Consider the following 22387-nt stretch of genomic DNA (forward strand, 5'->3'; position numbering starts at 1 on the left):
TTATTTAATAAAATAACTTATATTGTGCAAAGTTCCTATTAGTATCTATAATATAAAGACATTTTTGACTGTGAATTTTATGTTTTGATATCAATAATGTTGCTCATTGTTTAGGTCAACAGAATTTTAAAGGTTGCCAAACCCAACTTTGTGGTTATGAAGTTACTGGCAGGAGGACACAAAAAGGAATCTAAGGTAAGTACATTGTGAGGAAAAGAAATGGTCCTCAATTATGGTAAAACTTCACTTTTCAATAAGATGTATAAATATTACAACAAGTTTCTTAAGGACTCATAAAAATCATCCTAAGAGAGCTTCAGCAGCAGAAAGTAAATTAACTAGTATTTTGCCCCGAGACATAGATTTTGTTAACTTGAAATTTCAAAAGTCTGCCTTCCCATTCCCCTCTCTCCCCGTGTAAATTACTGAATGACCTGGAGTAAAAAAGAAAATGAGTATGAATACATTTACGGGAGAGGGAAGTATTTAAAAAGTCATCTGCCTTTAGAAAAGTGAATTCCTTCAATAATTTTCAGTGGCTCAGGAGATGGAAGATCACATAAGCTTCCTTGGTAGTGTTGTTATATCATCAGTGCTACATAAACACAGAAGTTCTGTGTTGTGTTGGAAGCCACCTGCGAGACAGTTTTGGTGGCATTTGCCCATTCTGTGTGCCTGTTTGTTTACTGCTGTTCCATCTTCCCTCCTGCCCTGCTTTACCAGTGACTCTCATCTATCACTGTTCAGTACCATCAGTGACTCTGCTGACTCATGACTTTTCCTGTCATTTAAGTCCATTTTCCTTTGTTAATTAGTCCCTGAAGATAGAAAACATGGCCACGGCATGTTTTCTAGTGACCTTCATAAACCCAGACATGAGCTAATTTTTTTTCCTTTCAGGTTAGTTCCCTAAGTTTGTCATTAAACGAGTCTTTTAATCTCTTACGCTGCCTTGTCTTTAAAAATACAAGACACTCTAAAATAAAGTGTCTTTGTTTACCGTCTGAATATTTGTTAGAAGTACATTAATTGACTCTGATTTTCTTTACAGGTTCCTCCTGAATTTGATTTCTCTGCTCACAAATATTTTCCTGTTGTGAAACTTGTTTGAGACTGAAAAGTGATCATAAAAGGGTAAAATCTACTTTCAGATTCTACTCTTAGAGGATCCATCCATCCAGTCTTATTACATAACATGAAGTGAAATGGATTTCTTAGATAACAACCCATTATAAGGAATACTTTTCATTCATTTGACAGCCTTATATGACGTGAATGAAAACTGCTGTTTTAAAGTGGTTTATTATGTCCATGGAAGAAACTGGTCTTGTGGAATGCATTGATGAACGTTATATGGTTTTATTACAGATTTAATCATAAATCATTTTTTATGAATGATTGAGTGAAAATAGTGTTTGTAAAGGTTAATAAATTTCTTGACAAAAATGCACTACTGGAGATGAAAAACAGTAGTACTTTGTTCATACACGTTTAGAACAGAAGGTGTATAGTCTTTAACTTTTGAGTAATTCAAACAAATCATCCAAAAGAAATGTCAAATCAAGGGATTTATTAAACATTTGCATGGGATTTTGGCAAAATACATTTAAAAGGGATTTTGGAGGGGACCTCTAAGCTTCACGTATACAAGGAAGCTAAATTACATGGGGATTGTGATTTTATGTGTCATGACATCTTAAATTATATACCTGTAAGAATACAGATGTTTTAAAAAAACATCCTGTAACTGTTACTTTGGCACTTTTAATAAATTAAGGTTTAGGACAAGCCCCTTAGAAGTACTCAACACTTTTAGTTATAATTTAAATAGTTAATTGTTTCAATCTTCCCAACTGTAGTATAAATTTGAGAAAAGGGACTTCATCTTTCCAGAACCTGCTCACTCACTAATAGAATGTGGATTTTCTACTTAAGATGTAAAAGACATCCTAATAGCATTACGCCGTTCCTGGGGAAAACAAGGCCACTATCGCAATAGGTAGGCAACCTTTAGTAGGAGAAACACTTGCTGGTGACAAAACTGGAAGTTATAAGCACAGAGGAATTTGGAGGTGGCAAGTTGGAGTCCGGTGGCCTTGCCCCTAAACAGTGTGCTTCAGCTGAAGAAATTGGTTCATTTGTCTCATATTTGCAAATCATTCTAAGCACAAGTTGGTATGTCAAATACTTCCAAATCAGCAGAGGAGAGAACCAGAACTGGTTGATTTTACTATAAGGAACCATAAAACTTTGGATGACTGAATGTTTTTGTCATCCTACAGCTGCCAAAGGTATTTTAAAAATTTGCTTTTGAAGAACTATAAGGACATATCTGAGAGATTGAACTAGTCCTCCTATGCATTCATTTACATTTTAAGACTTTTTTCTGTACTCCTTTGCTAATACTGCCTTCCATTCCTTTCATTTAAAAAGAGAATGTATCTGCTTTTGGAGGATCGTGTTATTATACAACTAAATTACTAAACTACTGCAAAGATACAGATGCAGTATCTGCAACCTCCTGTTTACAATTCAAACATTAAGCCAAGCTTAAAGGAAAGGGTGGTGCTGGTCACAGCTAGAATAACATGGATGAGCCCATCTCAAAAAAAAGAGCAAGATTGTCCTTTCTAGGAAAAACAACTGGCTTCTGGTTAAGGTCACAGAACTACTCTTTTAATGATACTAAGATGGTTAATGTCAGCGGCTTTTTTGGAGAGTGAGTTAAAAACATTTAGGTGAATGCTTAAATACCATGTTTCACCAAATATAAGATCTACCCCGAAAATAAGCCCCAGTTAAGATCTCAGCCAGACGGACACATTCAGTACGTTATGACACTGTTCCATAGAAGACATGACTGTAGTTGAATAAATGTAGATTGTTGTACATGAAAAAATAAGACATCCCCTGAAAATAAGCCCTAATGGAGCAAAAATTAATATAAGACCCGGTCTTATTTTCGGGAAAACAATATGAACATACTCATTGAGTTCTGGAGAAAGGCAGACATGGTACATCACCCTGGAGGTTCCATTACCGTCATTTCACTGCAGCTTTGAGAGAGGCATAGTAAAAAGAAAGCTAACATCAGGAACTCCTTCAGACTCTGGCTTACCTCTGAAGGCTAAGTAGGTTTTCATCCTAATTCCTATGTGTCTAACATTCATTCAAAGGCATTCATTCATCTGAATCTGTTTACAAAGGTTCTAAAGGCAAACTTCAGTTATATGGAAAATTAGGTTATCTAGGACCACATCTCTGATGAATCACCATCATTTATTTGGACTTATAGTCAGATGTTTACCAAGCACCCATCACAGTACTTGACTCTGTAGGGATATAAAGTTGTAGAAGCAAGGTATGGTCTATGTTATCAACTCAGGACAAGATAACTTTATTCTAAGGAGTAAGGATATAAAACAAGCAATTGTCTCAACTGGCGAGGGCCTTGGTTTGTAAAACTCATTATCTAAAGTTTACATATAGCTTAAAGAGGAGAATATTTAAAGTCATTTAACTTCCCAGAGATGCACACCAGCAAAGATGAAAAGCCTTTCAGTTTTTGGGGGTTTTTTGTTAAGTGCATAGGAAGATACTGACTGAGTAATCATTCAGTGTATGTGTTATCAGAATTTTACAAACCAGTTTTTAAGGAACAGTGGCTTAGCATATTTTAAGAAAGTGTTGCCCTCTGAAATAAGGAATAGCACACAAATATACAAACATTTAAATAATACACAAAATGACTACTTTCCCAATTTTCTGACACTAAGGAACACTTTTAAAGTCTAAGCTAACCATGTAGAAAAAAATTAATGTAATCCAATTAATGGAACCTCTTTATTTTAAATTTATATATTTAACTTCAAAGACAAGTGTTAGAAGTTGTTCAGTATCCTATAAACTATCATTATTTATAATTAATAATCTTTTAGGCTAAAACACAGTGGGAGTAGACCGATCCCCTGGACTTTAAAGGACCCTGAATTCAAAATTTTCTTCCACGATTCTAGATTCTATTATGAATGGATAACCAGCTATTACCAATTAAAACAAAACAATCATGCTAGTTATCAACCTAGTTATTTAATGTAGCATACTGACTTAACAGGCAATGCTTTATTTCTCAAGTTTCATCACACAAAAACACATACATTAAGTATGCTATGATTAGATTACTGGGATACTCTAGTCCAAGGTTGCTGAGGTAACTTTCACTGCAATCTTATCTGCAGGAGAAAAAAATCGAATGACTCATCACTCCTATCTATACCATTTGAGAGCAGAGAGGAAGTGAATTAAATAGCATTTATACCTATTAAAATTTGGGATAACTGCTGATTCAAATTTGGATGGCACCAAAAACAACCAAGGTCAGGGGTTTGATATCTACTTGGTGCTTATTACACAGGATTTTGTTTTGTTAGTTTAAACAGCCATGATACCTCTAAATTGTTGCCTCGGAATGGGTACCTGTGATCCCAAAGGAAGCCAGTGGTAATAAGCATGACTGCTTGGAGAAATAGCACAAAGTACACACCTCCTGAATGACTGGCCTTTTGATGCCTCTGTAAATAAAGATGAAATCATCATGGTTATTTTTTATTTATATTGATATCCCATCTCACTCCACCGTTTAAAAGATGGTTCTTCAGGGATCAAATAGGGGTGAAGGGAAAACTGAAAGCAGTTTTAAAAGCTAAACAAAGCGTATTTCTTTCTCAGCAACTCTATGCACACTGATTAAACAAACATGAGATGAACAGAGGCTTTAATTATTTGAGAAAGCAAGAAAGAATATCACCCCTAAGACTAAGAGGGAGGTTGGGAAAGATCTTAGATTAAATCTCACAAAGCTACTTTCATTTAAAGTACACTTTTCTAGGTGGAAAAGTTTAATCTCAGTGATTAGATAAAAGGACATCATATGTGAAGAACATTCAAGTTGGATCTGACCCTGAATGCAGACCCGGTCCTGTGAGCACTGACGGCCAGAGCATGGCAGGTCCACAGCGGTGTGCGGCCACGCTGAAGTTCCGTAACTTCTCTGGGTCCCTCTTCCTCTCTGGAAATGAGGGGGTTCTACCAAGTGACCTGAGGAGCCTGCATTGCAAACCCTGTAACCCCAAATACATTTTAGTAAGCATCACCACCCACTTACCCTTTGGAGAGCCTTACTGAAAGTCAGTGGGACTGCCACTCATTTATAAGTGGCAAGGGCCTATTTACCTGAAATGTTAAGAACCAACTCAAATCACACCTAATGTCACTTATTGATGTAAATTGTGATCCGTCATTTTCAAATTAACATTAGCTTTTAATTTTTAAATTAGTCTTGATATTTACCACAAGCTAAATATGTAAACTGTGATAAAAACACTGTTGCCATTTCTCTTGCCTTTCTAAACTTCCCAGTTTGTAATACTGGATATATCCTTCAACATCAACTTTCTCTTTTCCTCTAGTGAAGTAGCCAGTTTGTCCACAACAAGCCCCACCGTGCTCTGCTGCAGGCACCCAGGGTCACCTCCTCTGGCCCCCACGGTGTCAAGTTTGATACACTCGTGGCTTTTTTTAGTAATAGGGACTTATTACAGAAGATTTTGCTCTGCACACACATATTAGCAAAGAAAGTATAGATCACAAGTGTTCAAATTACAAGTCATGTAACATTAATGAGAAGGGCTATTATACAAGTAGTCTTTTTAAAAATTCTCCCACAAAACACCTTTGTATTTAGACTCATTTAAAACTGCTGCTAGATTGTCAGAACCAGAGGTGAGCACACAAGAGCATAAACCAATAATCCTTCAGTGCTGACCAGGCAGAATAGAAATAACAGGTTGGTACCTTCACTCGCCACGGCATCTGGGAAGAAAGTGACTCCAGAAAGAACCCAGAAAAAATGGAGTTCTCTAAGTACAGTGGAGCACTCCTTTGGGTTAGAAGATGGCTTTTAAAGTTAGATTCCAGACTAAGAAGTGCCACTGTCACTATACTTGAAGAAGAACTTCTGTTCTATTTTTGGTGTTGATCTTCTCATGAAATACCTATTAGCCAACAAATTTTAGTATCTTTAATACAGATGCTTCAAAAGTACCCCCCCCCAAAATGTCTAAAAGATAATCTCATTTTCCTACATAAAGTACATACTAAAATCCCCCAATAATCATCATTAGATGAAAATTCTACTTAGTACATTTCACAGTATTCAATCCTTCGTGATCTGTTTTGTGGTGAGCTCTGTTCAATCCTGACACGAGGTGTGTGATTCCAGTTTGATTCAGAGTGTGTGATTCCTCTTTACACGCTCATCAAGTAAATGTATCATGTCTCTTTTCTGATTTTCAGCATTAAAAACTAAAAAGAAAAAAAACATAATATTCCAGTATTAAACATTTTGAGAAAACAGCCCAGGCAGGTCCCATTTGACATAATTATCTAGAAACAGTCATAAAGAGGACTTTCTCTCCCATAGCAACATTATAATGGGAAATTTCATTCCTGATCAAGGATGAGATAGCAAGAGATGATATTATGGCCAACAAGGTGCCATGAAACAAAGCTAAAACATCTGAAAACTCCCTAATTGTTTGAAATAGTGAAATAATGCCCCATGTCCTATAAAAGGGGTAATAAAAAATGTACTCAGAAAATTTTTGATACTATCCTAGTCCTCATGAGCTGTGTGACTCGCTCTGAGTGCATCCGCTGCCTCCTGAGAGCCACGTGCAGCTCTGGTCAGCTCTTGTCACTCCAAAGAGCTTCCTCTACAGAGCGGAAGTTGATTGTGGCTTCCACCATCCTTACTCTATCCTTGGACACAGATGACATAAAAAGACACGTCACAGGTAAGACCTCTCATCAATACCTGATTTACAACTATTGCACATTAGGTGGTTAACAATTTTATTAAACGACTGCCTTAGATTACTACTGTCTTTTAAAGTTCTCTTAATAAAGTTGGAGCTAATGCCTTTTTCTTTTGTCCCTGGAGCAAGCAGGGTCTTAAACTATTTCAATGACATAATCTTAAAATGATGTTGATGATATCTCTTTAACTTAAAACTCTTAAAGGAGCTGACAGAACATTTATCCTACTTTGTCCACCTCCTCCCTTTTTTAGAGCCCTGCACAAGGTCAGACCCTTAGGACACCTGGGTGTGGGGGTGAAAGATCACAAGCCTTCACTGCAAAGCCAAACATTTAGGACACTAGGCTCATTTCAAAGTACGGTAAAGAGATGGAAGACGGTAACCACATCAGAAAACATGCTATTCAAGAATTGAGGTGCTATACAAATGAGTGGAGTCCATAAAGAACAGAAAGATGGATAGTATTTGCTTAAAATTCTGACACTAATGTGTTAATCTGCATTTACAAAAATATTACCTAAATAGTCTGAAAATAATTTAAAAATGAAGGACTTTCATCTCTAGAAACCCCAAACTCTGCCAAATGTAATAGCTGACATGCTAGATAAGATATGAAAGATGTATTTTAAGAATGCACTGTTGGGGGTGGCTGGTTGGCTCAGGGGTTAGAGTGCGGTGCTCATAACACCCAGGTTGCCGGTTCGATTCCCACATGGGCCAGTGAGCTGTGCCCTCCACAACTAAAGTGAAAACAACGACTTGACTTGGAGCAGATGGGTCCTGGAAAACCACACAGTTTCCCAATATTCCCCAATAAATTTTTTTTTTAAAAAGAAAAGAATGTATTGTTGAATCAAACCCAAATTGAGGGACTTTCTACCAAATAACTGGCCAGAACACTTAAAAATATCAGTCATAAATACTCAAGACAAATGGCTCCAGGATAAAGGATACTAAAAGGCATGACCATAAATGCAGTGTACAATCCTGGATTAGGTCCTGGACCAGAAAAGGGGTGTTGGTTGGACAAGTCACTAAATTTGAGTAACATCTATAGATAATAGCATTGTAGCAATATTAATTTCTTCATTTGCATCATTGTACTGTGGTCACATAAGATGTTCACATTTGAGGAACCTGGATGAAGGGTATATGGAAAGTTATTTTTAAATTGTTTTAAAATGAAAAGTTTAAAAAACTTTTAATAAAACATTTTAAGAAAAATGCATTGCCTATAATGGCAATAAAAGAAGGTATCTGTGAGGCCAGAAATGCACTGGAAGTACCAGCTCCTGCCCTGAGAACTTCTGCTGAAGCCTGAAGACACCGGGCTTCTCCCTTCAGTTACAAAAGGTGCTGGGGGACAAAACTAAAGATGGGGGCTCCAATCCAGGTGGAGAGTAATGAAGTGGACCCCTATATAAAGCAGAAACCCCAAAGGCTCATATCCTTGGTTTAAAAGTACATAATGGGAAATAAACCTGCAATGGAAGTGGGACAGCAAGAAAGCTTAGTGTGTAGATTGGGGGTGGGGGTAGTCTTAACCACATGAGACGACAGCCCTTGAGAAAGAAAATTGGCCCCATTCCTAGTGCCATACATTTGACATAAATCAAGAGATAGAAATGCAAAATATGAAAGAAGATTCTGGAAAGACGGTGGCAACAGTAGCACAGTTTTTGAATCTCAGAGCCCCTACATAAAGCAACTGAATTAAAACTCAAAAATTATAGACATTTACAACAAGGTGACAATGAATCCTGCAAACCTCATACAAGCAGTTAAAGACAAACTACGGGCAGTGACCTGTAGGACAGCATCTGGGAAGAAAACAGAGGGAAGCAGTGGAGCATCTGATGGACCTGAGAACGACAGAACCACAAACAACCAACAGATTTGCACCCAAAGTACCTGGGCCAGTGGGCAAACTGCAGCTGGAAGTGGGCGAGTTTCTGCTACTTCCACAGCAGGTGACCAAGGGGCCACGGTGAGGACTAAGGGGGTCGCTGGATGCAGAGCCCCATGAACTTCAGGAGGGGGGTTATTACTGTGGGGAGGGAAGGTGCTGGGACGGACGGGGGACAGGAAAGGGGCCCCTACAGGATCAGCCAATTTCCACCTCTTGACCGGGACAGGGAGGTGGGGGGGAGTTACAAGGTGATCACTTTCTAAAAACTTGTGGTTTTCTGAATCTGTGTTTTACTTCATTATAGAACTAGAAGAAAATTCTGTATGCATACTGAATGAAAACACAGTTGAATTCCTTCCAACTCTAGGTGGGAAATCTTTCTAACTATGACTCAATATCCAGAGGCAATAAAAGACAGGACATAAAAATTTTTGAAACTTCTGCATGACAAAATACACCACAGGCAAAACCACGACAAACTGGGAGAAAGTACCTGCAACTTAACATCACAGATCAAGAGCAATCTCGCTAGCACATAAAGAGCTCTTAAAAGCTGAGAAAGGAAACCCCAAGCATCTGATAGAAAAATGAATTTTTAAAAAGGAAACCATAAGTTCCTAGTGACATAAACGTATGAGTACGTGTGTGAATGTATGCGTGTGTTGGGGGGGATAAATGAAGGGCAGCTAATACATGTGAGGGGTGACAGGATTAGAAAAGTCACCATTAGACGAGGGTTTTCAGTGGGTGGTAAAGTCAACCCCATTTCAGAGCACCCCCTCTATGGGGATGGAATGTGCAACGGATGGCTGTGGTTAACACTGCCGTGAGATGTAGCTGAAAGTTGTTAAGAGTGGATCCTAAGAGTTCTCATCACAAGGAAAAAATATATTTTGTAGCTCTGTGAGATGACAGATGTTCACTAAATTTATTGTGGTAATCATTTCACGATATATGAAAGTCAAATCATTACACTATTCAATCTAAACTTGTACAGTGCTGTACATCAATTATATCTGAATAAAACGAAAAAAAAATGCATCCCCGTCTAGATGATGTATTAATTACAAAGGGAAAATAAACTTTTGCAAGGGAGAGACCTGCTCGGTACCACCTTAACCAAGCCATTAACCTGCCATTACGTGCCTCCTGGAGTGAAGCAGGAGGAACATAACTGCAGTGACAAAAATGTCCAACCTGAATCAAATCACAAGAAAATAAGACAAATCCAGAATCTGATACATCCTACTGGCCTGGACTCTTCAAAAATTCAAAATAATAGTAATACAAAGTGCTGCCATTAAAGAACTGCCTGGAAGCTCTGTGCATACTGTGAGGTATTTTTGATTGGTGCTGTAGTGATCAAGCGGTGACCTGGCCACTTTGCTGGGAAATCCCTGTCACTGAAGACAAATCCTCCAACCGATTCCCGAGGGCTTGAGCCTAACTGAACATGCAGACCTCGTCATCTCAGGTGCCTCAGCCCTGCACCTCCCTCCACTGCCCCCATGTTCAAAGGCTTCTGAAGAAAAGAAAGTCTCCTTCAAACGGATGATCCCTTACAATATTGGGATTTGTGCTATAGTCACCCCAAACGTGAAGGACCACAAACTAGTTCATTACAACTGCAGCCAGAATGCGATGACCCCACCACTCCCACCATAGTTATTACCGTTTACGTTTCTGTCACTCCCTGCAAGGGCTGCCTGCTTGTCTGTTTCAGATTCGGCCTCATTTTCATCCATGCTGTAGTCATCATCTTCCAGCTTTTGCTGGTTTCTCCCTGTAAAATTAGCACAGACACATAAGACATAAGCTACGTCATTTCCCTCTGATGCCACAGGAACCCCAGAGCCTGGGGTTATCCCAATCATGGTTTCAGTCCGATCGTTTTGCAGCCTCTCAGGAAATGACAGGGATTCATGTGCTTGCTTCCAGGATACGTGGCACGTAGGATTTCTCTCTGTTGACTTCAACTCTGAATCTATATAAAATGGGGTAACTGGCTAGTTACACTAAATCCCAGCTTTTTTTAAAGAGACAAACTCAAGGTTACAGGAAGTCACCGCTGTTTTTGGAAACAACAGGTTTCTAGTTAATGACGGCACCTCCTCAGAACGTGTCATGGCTCCAAAAGAAGGAAATGCAGTGCTATTGTGAGCCAAAAGGTAAAAACTTCCATCATACACACAGAATTAGATCATTCGTCACTACAGTCACCCCTGAGGAGAAGAGCAAACAGAAAAGAAGATCAGGACAAAATGCCTGCAACAGACATTTTCACAGGGTTTAATGTAAACATCTTGTATATGTATATAGGTAAATAAAATATTATTTTTTTAAAGCATGCCTGGAAAAGTCAGCTCTAGTTATATTTCTCTGCACTCATCGCTTGAAGTGGAAATGAAGCACAGGCCTGTGTGCCCCGTAGCTTTGTTCTACGGAGCAGATCGTTACAACGGCACCGAGCACGAGGTGTATCCCGCACGCCCTGCAGAATCACCGGCCTGAGGCCCTCAGCAGCTGTTACACGTTGTGACCAGGTCTGAAACCTGAGCGCCACCAGCTCAGCCACCGAGTTTCCTTTTTTTTTAAATTATTGAACTGAGTCCTCAGAAAAAGAAACTTGAATGAAAATTGTATTTAAATGGAAGCAGGGTAACTTCTGCAAATACAGTCCCCAACTTCTGTTACTGGCTGACCCGCAACAGGTGTCTTCCTAAGTGCTCCTGGCTTGGCCAGGACTGAAATTTTTCACATCTTTAAGACACCAAAATACATCCCAAAATATTCTGTTCATCTCAGTTTCCCACACTTTCCTTTAAAAAAGAGAAAAGTCAACCAAAGCAGAGAGCTGGGAGTCACATGTCCATTTTCTACAACACTCAACTACGCACGAAGCCCCATCTATCCAATCCTTCCTTCCTCGCTGCGTGAGGACGTGGACACAGACAGGACCTGTGGTCTGCCTGCCAGGAGGCCCACGTTTGCCCAAAGCTAAGCCCCCATCAAGGTCCCGCTCGACTCTCTCTGAATATGATTTCTGAAACGTCCAAGTGCTGGGGAGTGCACTGCTCCTTCCTCCTGTGTCCTACTTGATAATGGATACCGAACAAACAAAACGAACCACCAGCCCGTAAATTGCTGTTTGGTAAACTTCGGGGGACCTTTCCCGCGTCAGGAAGGAGACTGTGGGAAAGCCGCAGCCCAGAGCCTCTCACCCTCTCACCTTCCTCGCCAGCATCATGCTCCTCCTCCTGCCCATCCCGGATGACGAGCTGGTCCCGCTCAGGGTCCTCTGCCTCCTGATTTTCCTGGCTCATCAACAGGGCGGCTGGCACCTGTGGGGTTCGGCCAAGGTCTCCAGCACCCCCCAGGCCTCTTCCGCCCGCTTGTCTGTCTTCTTCCACAGCCTGCTTTAGGTCTGGTTCCGGGGGCAGCCCCAGACTCCCCCTCTGGAGCTCCTCCTCGCTGATGACCGGAATGTCATTGGTTTCCTCTGCGCACGGAACAGAATTAGCTGTGACCTCACTAGCATTTAATCTCGTTACAACACAAACAAAACCCTTGTACCACGCAACTCCCAGAGCCTTCCCTAGGACTGTGGATGGGGTGGGCTGTGATGGGTGGCAGCTGGGTGGTTTATTTTGTGACCTCAGCAGAAGACTCCAGTCTTATCTATGCCTGCAGCTCATCTTCAGAACCACAAGGAAGAGAGACGTGATTTAGAAAAAAAAACTGACTAAGTTATCGCAATTATAGCAACAACCTGCAAGTGTGGGAGAGGGTACTGCTAAGGTTATCTGATCATTATATCTGCTTAAGACAAGTACATGGGAGCCAATGGCCACTGCCGAGGACTCAGTCATCTCCTATTAAGCCCACAGTCCCATCGATGTCCTGAACAGAGTCGCAGCTTGGACCTTTCTTTACTCAGCTACCAAAGAACAAGGCAATTAACGTATAGGGATGAGACAAATAAGACAGAAAAAGCCCTGCAGGCCCAGTTCCAGGTGCGCGGAGCCTCACCTGCCTCTTCAGCCCCGTTACTGAGCTCACCAACTGCCTCCAGCAACACACTCTGCCCTCAGAATATTTATACAGACTAGAGGGCATGAACTGCCACTACGTTTTTCTTTTCTTTTTTTTTTTTCATTTCAATGGGGCTCTAAAGAGGGTTTAAACATGCAATTACCAAGCTTCACTTACCTTTCTCACCCTGTCTCTTCAAATCCACAGCCACTTCAGAACTGGGGGCTGGTGTCTGGGGCTCACCGTTACTGGGCATGTTTTCTTTTGCTTTCGGCACCTCTGCCTGGGCCAGGCCTGCTTCCTGCGACCTTGGCTGAGGCTCACTGGGAGCCTGGAGCTGAAACAGGAACACACGATGGCCAGGGTGACCAGAACCCTCACAACCCTGAGGAATGCAATGGACCACTACATCCTTCTGACAAATAAGGACACTGAAACCCTGAGAAATGCCATGATCTACCCCAGTTGTGCCCTATCACCTGGCATAAATCAGAAGATCTGAGGTTGCTTCAAGATGTTCCAGAAAGGACTTTCAGTAATGGATTAACAAGCAGGCAGAGAACGAACAAGGAAAAAGAAGACTTGAACCAATGAGACTGAACAGAAATCAACAGAACACTCAACCCAACAAAAGCAAAAGACACATGTTCTCAAGTACACATTGAATATTCTCTAAGACAGACAGATGCTGGGCCACAAAATAAGCCTCAACAGATTTAAAATGAATGAAATCATACAAAATATGTTTTCCAGTCACAGTGGAATGAAATTACTAATCAATAGGAGAATGAAAATTCACAAATATGTGGAAATTAGGCAACACACTTCTACAATAACCAATGGGTCAAAGAAATCACAAGGCAAATTAGAAAGCAAAACTGAAACAAAAAGTACAACATACCAAACTCGTGGGAGGCAGCTAAGGCAGAGTTCAGAGGGAAATTAAGAAAAACAAAGATTTCAAATGAGTAATGTAATCTTCCACCTTATGATACTGGAAAAAGAAGAGCAAACTGAACCTAAATCAAGGAAGGACATCATAGAGATTAGAGAAGGAATTAATGAAATATGGAATAAAAAACAATAGAGAAAAATCAATGAAACCAAATTAGTTCTTTAAAAGATGAACAAAATTGATAAAACTCTAGCCAGATTAACTGAGGAAAAAAGAGTAGACTCAAACTACTAATATCAAAAATGAAAAGAACAGTACCTACCTTACACAAATAAAAATGTATTATTATTTATAAAGGAATACTATAAACTGCCAACAAGTTTGATAACTCAGATGAAACAGACAAGTTCCTAAAAAGACACAAACTACCAAAAGTGACTCAAGAAGGAGAAAATCTGAGTACATTTATAACAAGAAATTTAATTAGTAATTTAAAAATTTCTCCTTTGAAAAACCCAGGTCCAGATGGCTTCAATAGTGAATTCTACCAAACATTTAAAGTAGAATCAATACCAAATCTTCAAAAACTCTTCAGAAAACAGAAAAAGAAATACTCCCCAACTCATTCTATGGACCCAATATTACCGATACCAAAGCCAGACAAAGATATTACAAGAAAATAAAACTACAGACCCATCTCTGATTTCAGACACTGAAATCCTCAACAAAATACTAGCAAATCAATTCTAGTAACACATAAAAGGATTTTATACACCATGACCAAGTGGAATTTATTCCAGGAATGGAAGGTTAAACATCCAAAAAATCAATGTAATACCGTATCAATAGCATGAAGGACAAAAAAAAAAAAAAGGATCATCTCAATAGATGCAGAAAAAGAATGACAAAGTCCAACACCTCTTCTTGATAAAAAACAAAAAACAAAAAAAAAACCCTCAACAAATTAAGAATAGAAAGGAACTTCCTCAACTTGGTAAAGTCTATCTATGAAAAACAGACAGTTAACATAAAACTTAATGGTGAAAGATTTCATGCTTTTATCCTATGATCAAAGACAAGGATTTCTGCTCTTTCCACTTCTGTTTAACATTGTACTGGAAATTCTAGCCAGGGCAATTAGGCAAGAAAAAGAAATAAAAGGCATCAAATTGGAAAGGAAAATGTGAAACCATCTATTTTTAGATGCCATAACATTATATATAGAAAATACAAAGGAATCACACACAAAAATCAGAACTAATAAACAAGTTCAGTAAGTTGCAATATACAAGATCAATATTTAAAAATGAACTGTATTTCTATATACTCACAATGAACAATTTGAAAATAAAGTTAAGAAAACTATAACAGCATAAGAAATACTTACAAATAAATTGAATAAAAGAGCGCAAGACTTCTGAAAACTGCAAAACATTGTTGAAAGAAATGTTTAAAAGACTTCAGTGGAGAGACATCCCACATTCATAGAACAGAAGACTTAATGTTAAGACGGCAATACTGTGTTTCCCCGAAAATAAGACCTAACCAGAAAATCAGCCCTAGCATGATTTTTCAGGATGACACCCCTGAACATAAGTCCTAATGCGTCTTTTGGAGCAAAAATTAATATAAGACCCAGTCTCATTTTCGGGGAAACACGGTACTTCCAAACTGATCTAAAGATTCAATGTAATCTCTGTCAAAATTTCACCTGGATTTGCTGAAGAAATTGGCAAGTGGATCCTAAAATTCATATGGAAAGTCAACAGGCTCAGCATAGCCAAAATGATCTTGAAAAAGAACAAAGTTGGAAGACTTACACTTCCTGATTTCAAAGCTTACTATGGAGCTGCAGTAATCCAGATTACGTGGTACGACATAAAGACAGACAAACAGATCAATGGAACAGAACTGAGAGGCCAGAAATAAACCCTCACATTTACATACACTGATTTTTGACAAGGATACCAAGATAATTCAGTGGAGAAAAAAATAATTGTTTTTGTGTTTTTCAGCGAATAGTGCTAAGACAACTGGATATCCACATACAAAAAGAATGCAGATGGACCCCTACCCCCACACCATATACAAAAACAGAATTAATTCAAAATGGATCATAGGACTAAATGTATGAGCTAAGAACTATAAAACTCTTAGAAGAAAATATGGGAATAAATCTTCATGGCCTTGGATTAGGCAAAGCCTTTTAATTAAAATATAACACCAAAAGAATAAGTGACAAAAGAAAATATAAATAAAATGGACTTCATCGAAATAAAAAATTTTTTGTTTCCGTGAATACCATCAAGAAAGTGAAAAAAAACCTCACAGAATGAGAAAAAAATTTTTGCAAATGATATATCTAATATATATATATGTATATATATGTATGAATGGATATATAAAGAACTTACAACTCAATAATAACTCAATTTAAAAATGTGCAAAGGATCCAAATAGACATCTCAGAAAAAAAATATATATATATATATATACAAATGGTCAATAAAGCACACGAAAAGATGCTCAGCTCATTAGTTATTATGGAAATGCAAATCTAAAGCACGTGATACCATTTCACACCTACTAGGATGGCTATAAATTTAAAAAGCAGATAACAATAAGATTTGGCAAGGATATGGAAAAACTGGAACCCTCATAAACTGCTGGTGAGAACGTAAAAGAATGGGATCACTTTTTGAAAAATGTCTGGCAGTTTCTCAATACATTAGCATTGTATGACCCAGCAATTCCACTCGTAGTATACACTTAAGAGAAATGAAACCTTAGGTCCACACAAAAATGCATACATAAATATCCATAGCAGCATTATTCATAATAGCCAAAAACCAGAAATAACCCAAATACCTATGAAGTGGCAAATGAATAAACAAAATTTGGTATAGCCATGCAATGGAATATTATACAGTCATAAAAAGGAATGAAGCATTCATACATGCACACAACATGGATAAGCATTACGCTAAGTGAAAGAAGCCAGAAACACAAGGCCACATGTTGTCTGATTTGATAAGGCAATAACTAGAGATAGAAAATACGTTAGTGGTTGTCTAGAGCTCCAGGGGTTGGCAGTAAATGGGGAGTGAGCTAAAGGGTATGGGGTTTCTTTGGGGTAATGAAAATGTAAAATTCATTGTGATGATAGTTGCACAACTTGTGAACGTACTAAAAATCAGTGAATTTTAAATATTCCATGGGTAATTACATGGTATATACATTATGTCTCAATCAAGCTGCTATGTTTAAAAACAGAACCGAAGATCTCTCAGAAGGCTTTGAGCAGCAGTTTCACAGGCTGCGCTTTACACAGGATGGGCTCTGATCGGCTCCACCACAGGCCAGGTGCCATGACCTCGGCCATAGTATTTAACCATTTTCGTGGGCCCCACTCTCAAAACAGGAAGACGACAGCAACCCTCTCCCAGGGTGGCTGTGCTTTAAATGAAGTGATTCCAGTAAAGCCCTGAGCACAAGAATGAGGGCAGGGGTGGGGGCAACACACTCCGTCAGACACACAGCATCCGGGGACCAAGCTGTCTCAGGGAACCAAACCCACAAGGGAGAGCAGAGTGAGTAAACCAGACAGCAGATAGGGAACAAAATGTCTGAATAAGGGGTAGGAATACATTCTGGGAATCCTACGCAGAAAAACCAGAAATTACCTGCTGGCCTTGGTCTCTTTTTTCATTTACGTCTCTGGAAACTACAGCTTCGTTTCCCTTTTTGGTGACTTCTTCTATCCGCTCCTCACACTGCTCCTTCACCTCTTTCATCTGATTGATGCACTGGCTCCTTTGGTGAAAGAAGGAAAGGAAAAGACAAATATCTACAGATGTGTCTATATACCAAGCATGTTCCTGCTGTGACTAAAATCCACTTCAATAAGAGACACGGCTCACCTTTTTCCCGCATCAGGCACTTTTATCGGAAGAGGACACATGAGGCAAGACAACATGTATATTTTCAACTATTAAATGACAAGAAAACTAGTTGACTGAGCTTACTAGAAATATGTCACATTGTTCTAAAGCAGGTGAATTTTATTGGTTAGAAAAACCCAATTTTTTTAAAAATATAGTCTTTGGTATAATTTTTTAGGATTCGCTTTTTGTCCCCAGCTACTGGCACAGAACTCCTACAATCCTTGGAATTTCCTGAGTAATAGGAGTGTCTTCTGTTATTCGTAATTAGCCCTGTGGACCACAGGTGAGTTTATGCTAATGCGTTGACTCACTGGGAGGAGCTTATATAGCCTCAGGATGGGGCTGGTGGCCAGAACCAACCACATTATTAGAGGGCTGGAACTTTCAGCGCACCCTCACTCTCCAGGAAGCTGGGAGGGATTGGAGATGGAGTTCGATCACGTGACCAATGACTTCATCAATCATGTCCACATAATAAAACCTCAGATAAAAACCCTGGACCATGAAGCTTGGCCAAGTTTGCAGTTGGTGAACAAATCTATGTACCAGAAAGGTGACACCCAATTCCAACATAAGCTCCTGCCTTCCTCCCCACCCCCACTCCAGACCTTGCCTTATGAGTCTCTACCATTTAGCTGTTTCTGAGTTGTATCTTTTATAATAAAACTGTAATTGTAAGTATAGAACTTTCCTGAGTTCTGCGAGTTATTCTATAGAATTACAGAAAACAGAGGGGGTTGTGGGAAGCCCTGAATTTGTAGCTAGCCAGGCAAAAGTACATGTGGCTTGGAGACACCCAGAACTTGTGGCTGGCGTCTGAGGTGGGGGCAGTCTTGTGGGACTGAGCCCTTAATCTGTGGGGTTTGTGTTAAATCTGGGCAGAGTCAAAACTGAATTAAATTTCTACTTCCAGGAAGATGGACTAGATGTATTTTTCCCTATTCCTCCTACTAAGCACAACTAAAAACTCTGGACATTATACTTAAAACAAACATAAGAAGACTCTGAAGGAGGAGAGAAGATGGCAAACCAGCTGTGGACCTCGGACCTAAGAACACAGTGGTGTCACTGGAGGGGATGTGGGAAGCCAGCATTTCCACTCCCACCCGACAGTACTGAGGTCCCGTCCCTCCCCCATGAGAATGTCAGCGAAGAGTCAAGGCTTTCACCACTGTCCAGAGGTTTCAATCAAAAATCACTCATCATGGGGCAGGGGGGTGATCACTTTGTGAGGGGTGTAAATGTCTATTACATTGTTTCATACATCTGAAACTAATTAAAAAAGAAAAAGAAAACATAAAAAAAAAAAAAATTACTCATCACAAGAACCAGGAAGATCTCAAATTGAATGAAAAGAGGCAATCAACAGATACCAACACTGACACGGGAGAGAAGTTAAAATGATCTGACAAAGATTTTAAAGCAGCCAACAGAAAACTATTTCAATGAGGAATTACAACTGCTTGAAGCCAAAGAAAAAATCAAGCCAAGAAACAGAAGTGATAAAGAGAAACCAAATGAAAATTTTATAACTGAAAAATGCAATAACCAAAATAAAAAAATCTCAGTGGAGGAAAGCATCAGTGAACTGGAAGATAAACAACAGATATTATCCTATCTAAAGAGAGAAAAAACAGACTGAGGGAATGAAAAAAAATAAAAAGAACATGGCTTCAGGGACCTGTGTGACTCTAACTAAAGACCTAAGATTCATGACATCAGAATCTGGGAAGGAGATTTCCCAGCACGACCCTCATAACTAATCATTTTTATGCCCATCCCCAAGCTATTACTCGTAATCACTTACCTCCATGACTATATGATACCATCTGTCTTGCTCAGATCACTCTGAGTCCCCAGATTCTCTTTCTTTTCTAGAACACGTCCTAATCTCCCTTCTCTACTCCCCATTCTTTAGGACTCAATTCTAAATGGCCTTTCCTAAGGAGTCCTGTGGGTAATAGATGAGCGTTCATGAAAATGATCTAGTTTGATCAAGAAACAGTATTTAAAGGCACAGTATTTTTGAAAACTGGATGAGTTAGCATTAGGTTTGGCGGGGTGAAACAGGAAGGCCAAAAGATAGCAGTTTACTTTTTCCTCACCTAAAGGAAGTCTGGATGTAGGCAATTCAGGGCCAGTACGGCAGCTCTGAGTCATCAAAAATCCAGGCTTCTCTTTGTTTCAATATCCTAGCACTGGTTTCTATCCTCATGATTACCTCGTGATCCAAGATGGCTGACAATGGTCGGCCACCTTGTGAGGGACAAGGTTGAAACCAGAAGCCAGACTCGAGGTTTCCTGCTACTGTGCAGCGCTCTCTCTACCACATGGCCGCCTGTCGGCGCGGCATGCATTTCAGAGCCACGTGAAAGTGCACGCAACCTCTAATCTTGTAATACACCCTTCAGGTTCAAAGGGCTTACTGGGTCTCAACGTACCACACACCAAGGGGCATCAGTACTGTAGAAATAATGAAAGACAGAGTTCTTGACCTTGCACAGCTTACAGATCAAGAGAAAGAAGACTTGGTGAAAAATTCATTTACATAAAATTCTCACAAACATGCAAGCCACTGGTAGCAGACTAGTGTCCCGTAGCTTAAACACAGGGAACAAAAAGAGAGACATCTGTGTACTGGAAGAACTAGATGTGACCAATTCATTGCTACGAATATCACAGAAACTAAGAATTAGCAAATGAGCAGGTGCACTTCCTGGACCTTTAAACCTACAAAAAGAGAAGTAGTGTTTTCACCTGCTCTCAGCTCTGCCAAAATCAAGTAAAAGAGCCTCTATCTCTCCACAGTGCAGATTAAGGTCAGCTTTCCACAGTCCAGCTTGACAGCAATAAGGGGAACAACCTCAGATGCAGCTCAAATTCCAAGACACAGGTCATACAGATTGTGACAGTGTGACTTCCTGAAAGCCTCAGGCTGGCTTTTTCTTACATCTACATGGTAAATGCTCAGGCATTAACTGGAGCTAAAATGTACACACATACAGGACTTGGCCACCAGAGGTTATTCTAACTGGTGCAACTGATGGTCAGAAGACTATGAACGAATGTGCTCAATACGGGACTCTATCAAGATGGGTGACCCATTCATCCAGGTCGCTGACGTCAGAGTATTACGATTACATGCCAGTAGCAGCATCCACCAACTCCACTTCCTCACAGCATGGAGATGAGATGGCAAGCAATACCCTGACTCATCTCATACCCTGACTGGAAGAGATCTGAGGAGAGACTGCAACACTGTGTTTGGATCAAGTACAGTGATCGCTTAGTGATGTCTGCCACAGGGGTAGGAGTAAGAAGCGGGAATGCGTGCTGACTCTTAGTACACCTGTACTTTACAGAATTTTAAGTTACGTTAAGTTTTAAAGTACGTTAAGTAAGTCATTTCCTACCAAGGAGAACTGCCTTCTTATTTATCTTATGAGCCCACTGGCTAACACTTTTCCATGGCTTTCTAAAGCAATGCTGACACTTAAAACAATAAAATGCACTATTTCTGAAGGCCCTGACTCCTGAAAAGGGCCTGCACCTTTCCCACAGAGCCCTGTATGCTCTAAAATGGGAAGGGCGAGTGGAGATTATGCTGGAACCCAGACACTGCCCTTGGCCTAGAACTGGTCAGCCACCTGAGTGCATGCTTGATGCAGACACACTTACAGGTCATAGGAGAACTTCCTCTCCAGGTTGGTCTGGTTCTTTTGAAACTGGAGGACATCCTGCTGCAGCTTGCCATAATTCTTCTGCAGGGCCTTTAACTGGTCTAAGCCAAGAGGAGGACAGGAATTCATACAGGTCACTGGCATGGCCACACTGGTCCCCGCTGAACCCTCCAGTCACAGTGGAAAGGGGAGCAGACCACACAGAGAGGCTCACCCATTACTGCCTCCACTGCTGCTTCAGAAAGGCCCAAAGAAAAAACAATCCTGACTGCCAAACTGATGGACAGAAGCAAAGAAACTGAATTAAATTGGGCTGGATAGTTTTTACAGGTTTTAAGAATATCTGAATTCAGGGTGACAGGTAAACCAATTAAAAGAGATTATATGCATTCTATAGATAGATAGATAGATAGATAGATAGATAGATAGATAGATAGACAGATAGATAGATATAAAACAGGTGACATATGTATTCTGTGTGTATGTGTATATGTGTGTGTATCTTAACATATCAAAAAATGAGAGTCTGATTCTTCAGCACAGAGCAGCTTGTAAAGTATTTACTAACAATTTTCAAGGAAAAGGTCTTTAAGGATTTATAGTTAGGCAAAAGGAATAAATTAAACATTACTCAATCACTCATAATTCATCATTAGGTTAGAATCAGAGACCTCAGGGAAAGACAAGAGGGAAGGTGGCTTTTTCCTAAAAGGCCCAATGACTGGTATGAAGGAGGGGAGTGGAACTCACCTTGCAGGGTTCTGATGAGCCTTTCGCCTGTGGTGATATTATTCACTAAAACTGCCTGCAAGGAAGATAAACACAGAATGAAACAACCACAACCTAACAACTCAGAAGACCTCTGCTAAGATTCAAATGTGGGGAAAAAAGGAAGGGAATGCCCCCACGCCCTGGAACAGCAGATGTCTACAGCCTCAAAAGGAACATGTGTGTTGAAAGATCTGCTTTCCAAACACCAGCCCATAACCCAGGAAGGGGTAAGCAGATCCTCCGGCTCTATTTCAACTCCAGGACACGCTCCCCCTCTG

The 22387-nt window shown here is 39.9% G+C and overlaps 2 protein-coding genes across 5 annotated transcripts in view; one reads left to right on the forward strand and one right to left on the reverse strand.

Moving 5' to 3' along the window:
- The window catches only part of NAA35 (N-alpha-acetyltransferase 35, NatC auxiliary subunit), a 51452-nt gene extending 50002 nt beyond the window's left edge, over positions 1 to 1450 (forward strand). For all 4 annotated transcript variants that reach the window (XM_019750096.2, XM_019750094.2, XM_019750095.2 and 1 more), the window contains 2 exons: positions 115 to 195; positions 1052 to 1450. In XM_019750096.2, the coding sequence (XP_019605655.1) occupies positions 115 to 195; positions 1052 to 1111 (141 nt within the window). In that variant the 3' untranslated portion in view covers positions 1112 to 1450. The remainder of the gene's footprint in view (positions 1 to 114; positions 196 to 1051) is intronic.
- A 3142-nt stretch (positions 1451 to 4592) lies between these two features.
- GOLM1 (golgi membrane protein 1) overlaps positions 4593 to 22387 on the reverse strand; it is a 41539-nt gene continuing 23744 nt past the window's right edge. The window contains exons 4-10 of the mRNA XM_019750098.2: positions 22089 to 22143; positions 21337 to 21439; positions 17398 to 17527; positions 12997 to 13156; positions 12017 to 12286; positions 10460 to 10570; positions 4593 to 6363 (exon numbers count right to left, since the gene is read on the reverse strand). Of these exons, the coding sequence (XP_019605657.2) occupies positions 6287 to 6363; positions 10460 to 10570; positions 12017 to 12286; positions 12997 to 13156; positions 17398 to 17527; positions 21337 to 21439; positions 22089 to 22143 (906 nt within the window). The 3' untranslated portion in view covers positions 4593 to 6286. The remainder of the gene's footprint in view (positions 6364 to 10459; positions 10571 to 12016; positions 12287 to 12996; positions 13157 to 17397; positions 17528 to 21336; positions 21440 to 22088; positions 22144 to 22387) is intronic.

Source organism: Rhinolophus sinicus, linkage group LG04, assembly GCF_036562045.2.
Source record: "Rhinolophus sinicus isolate RSC01 linkage group LG04, ASM3656204v1, whole genome shotgun sequence".
NCBI lineage: Eukaryota > Metazoa > Chordata > Mammalia > Chiroptera > Rhinolophidae > Rhinolophus > Rhinolophus sinicus.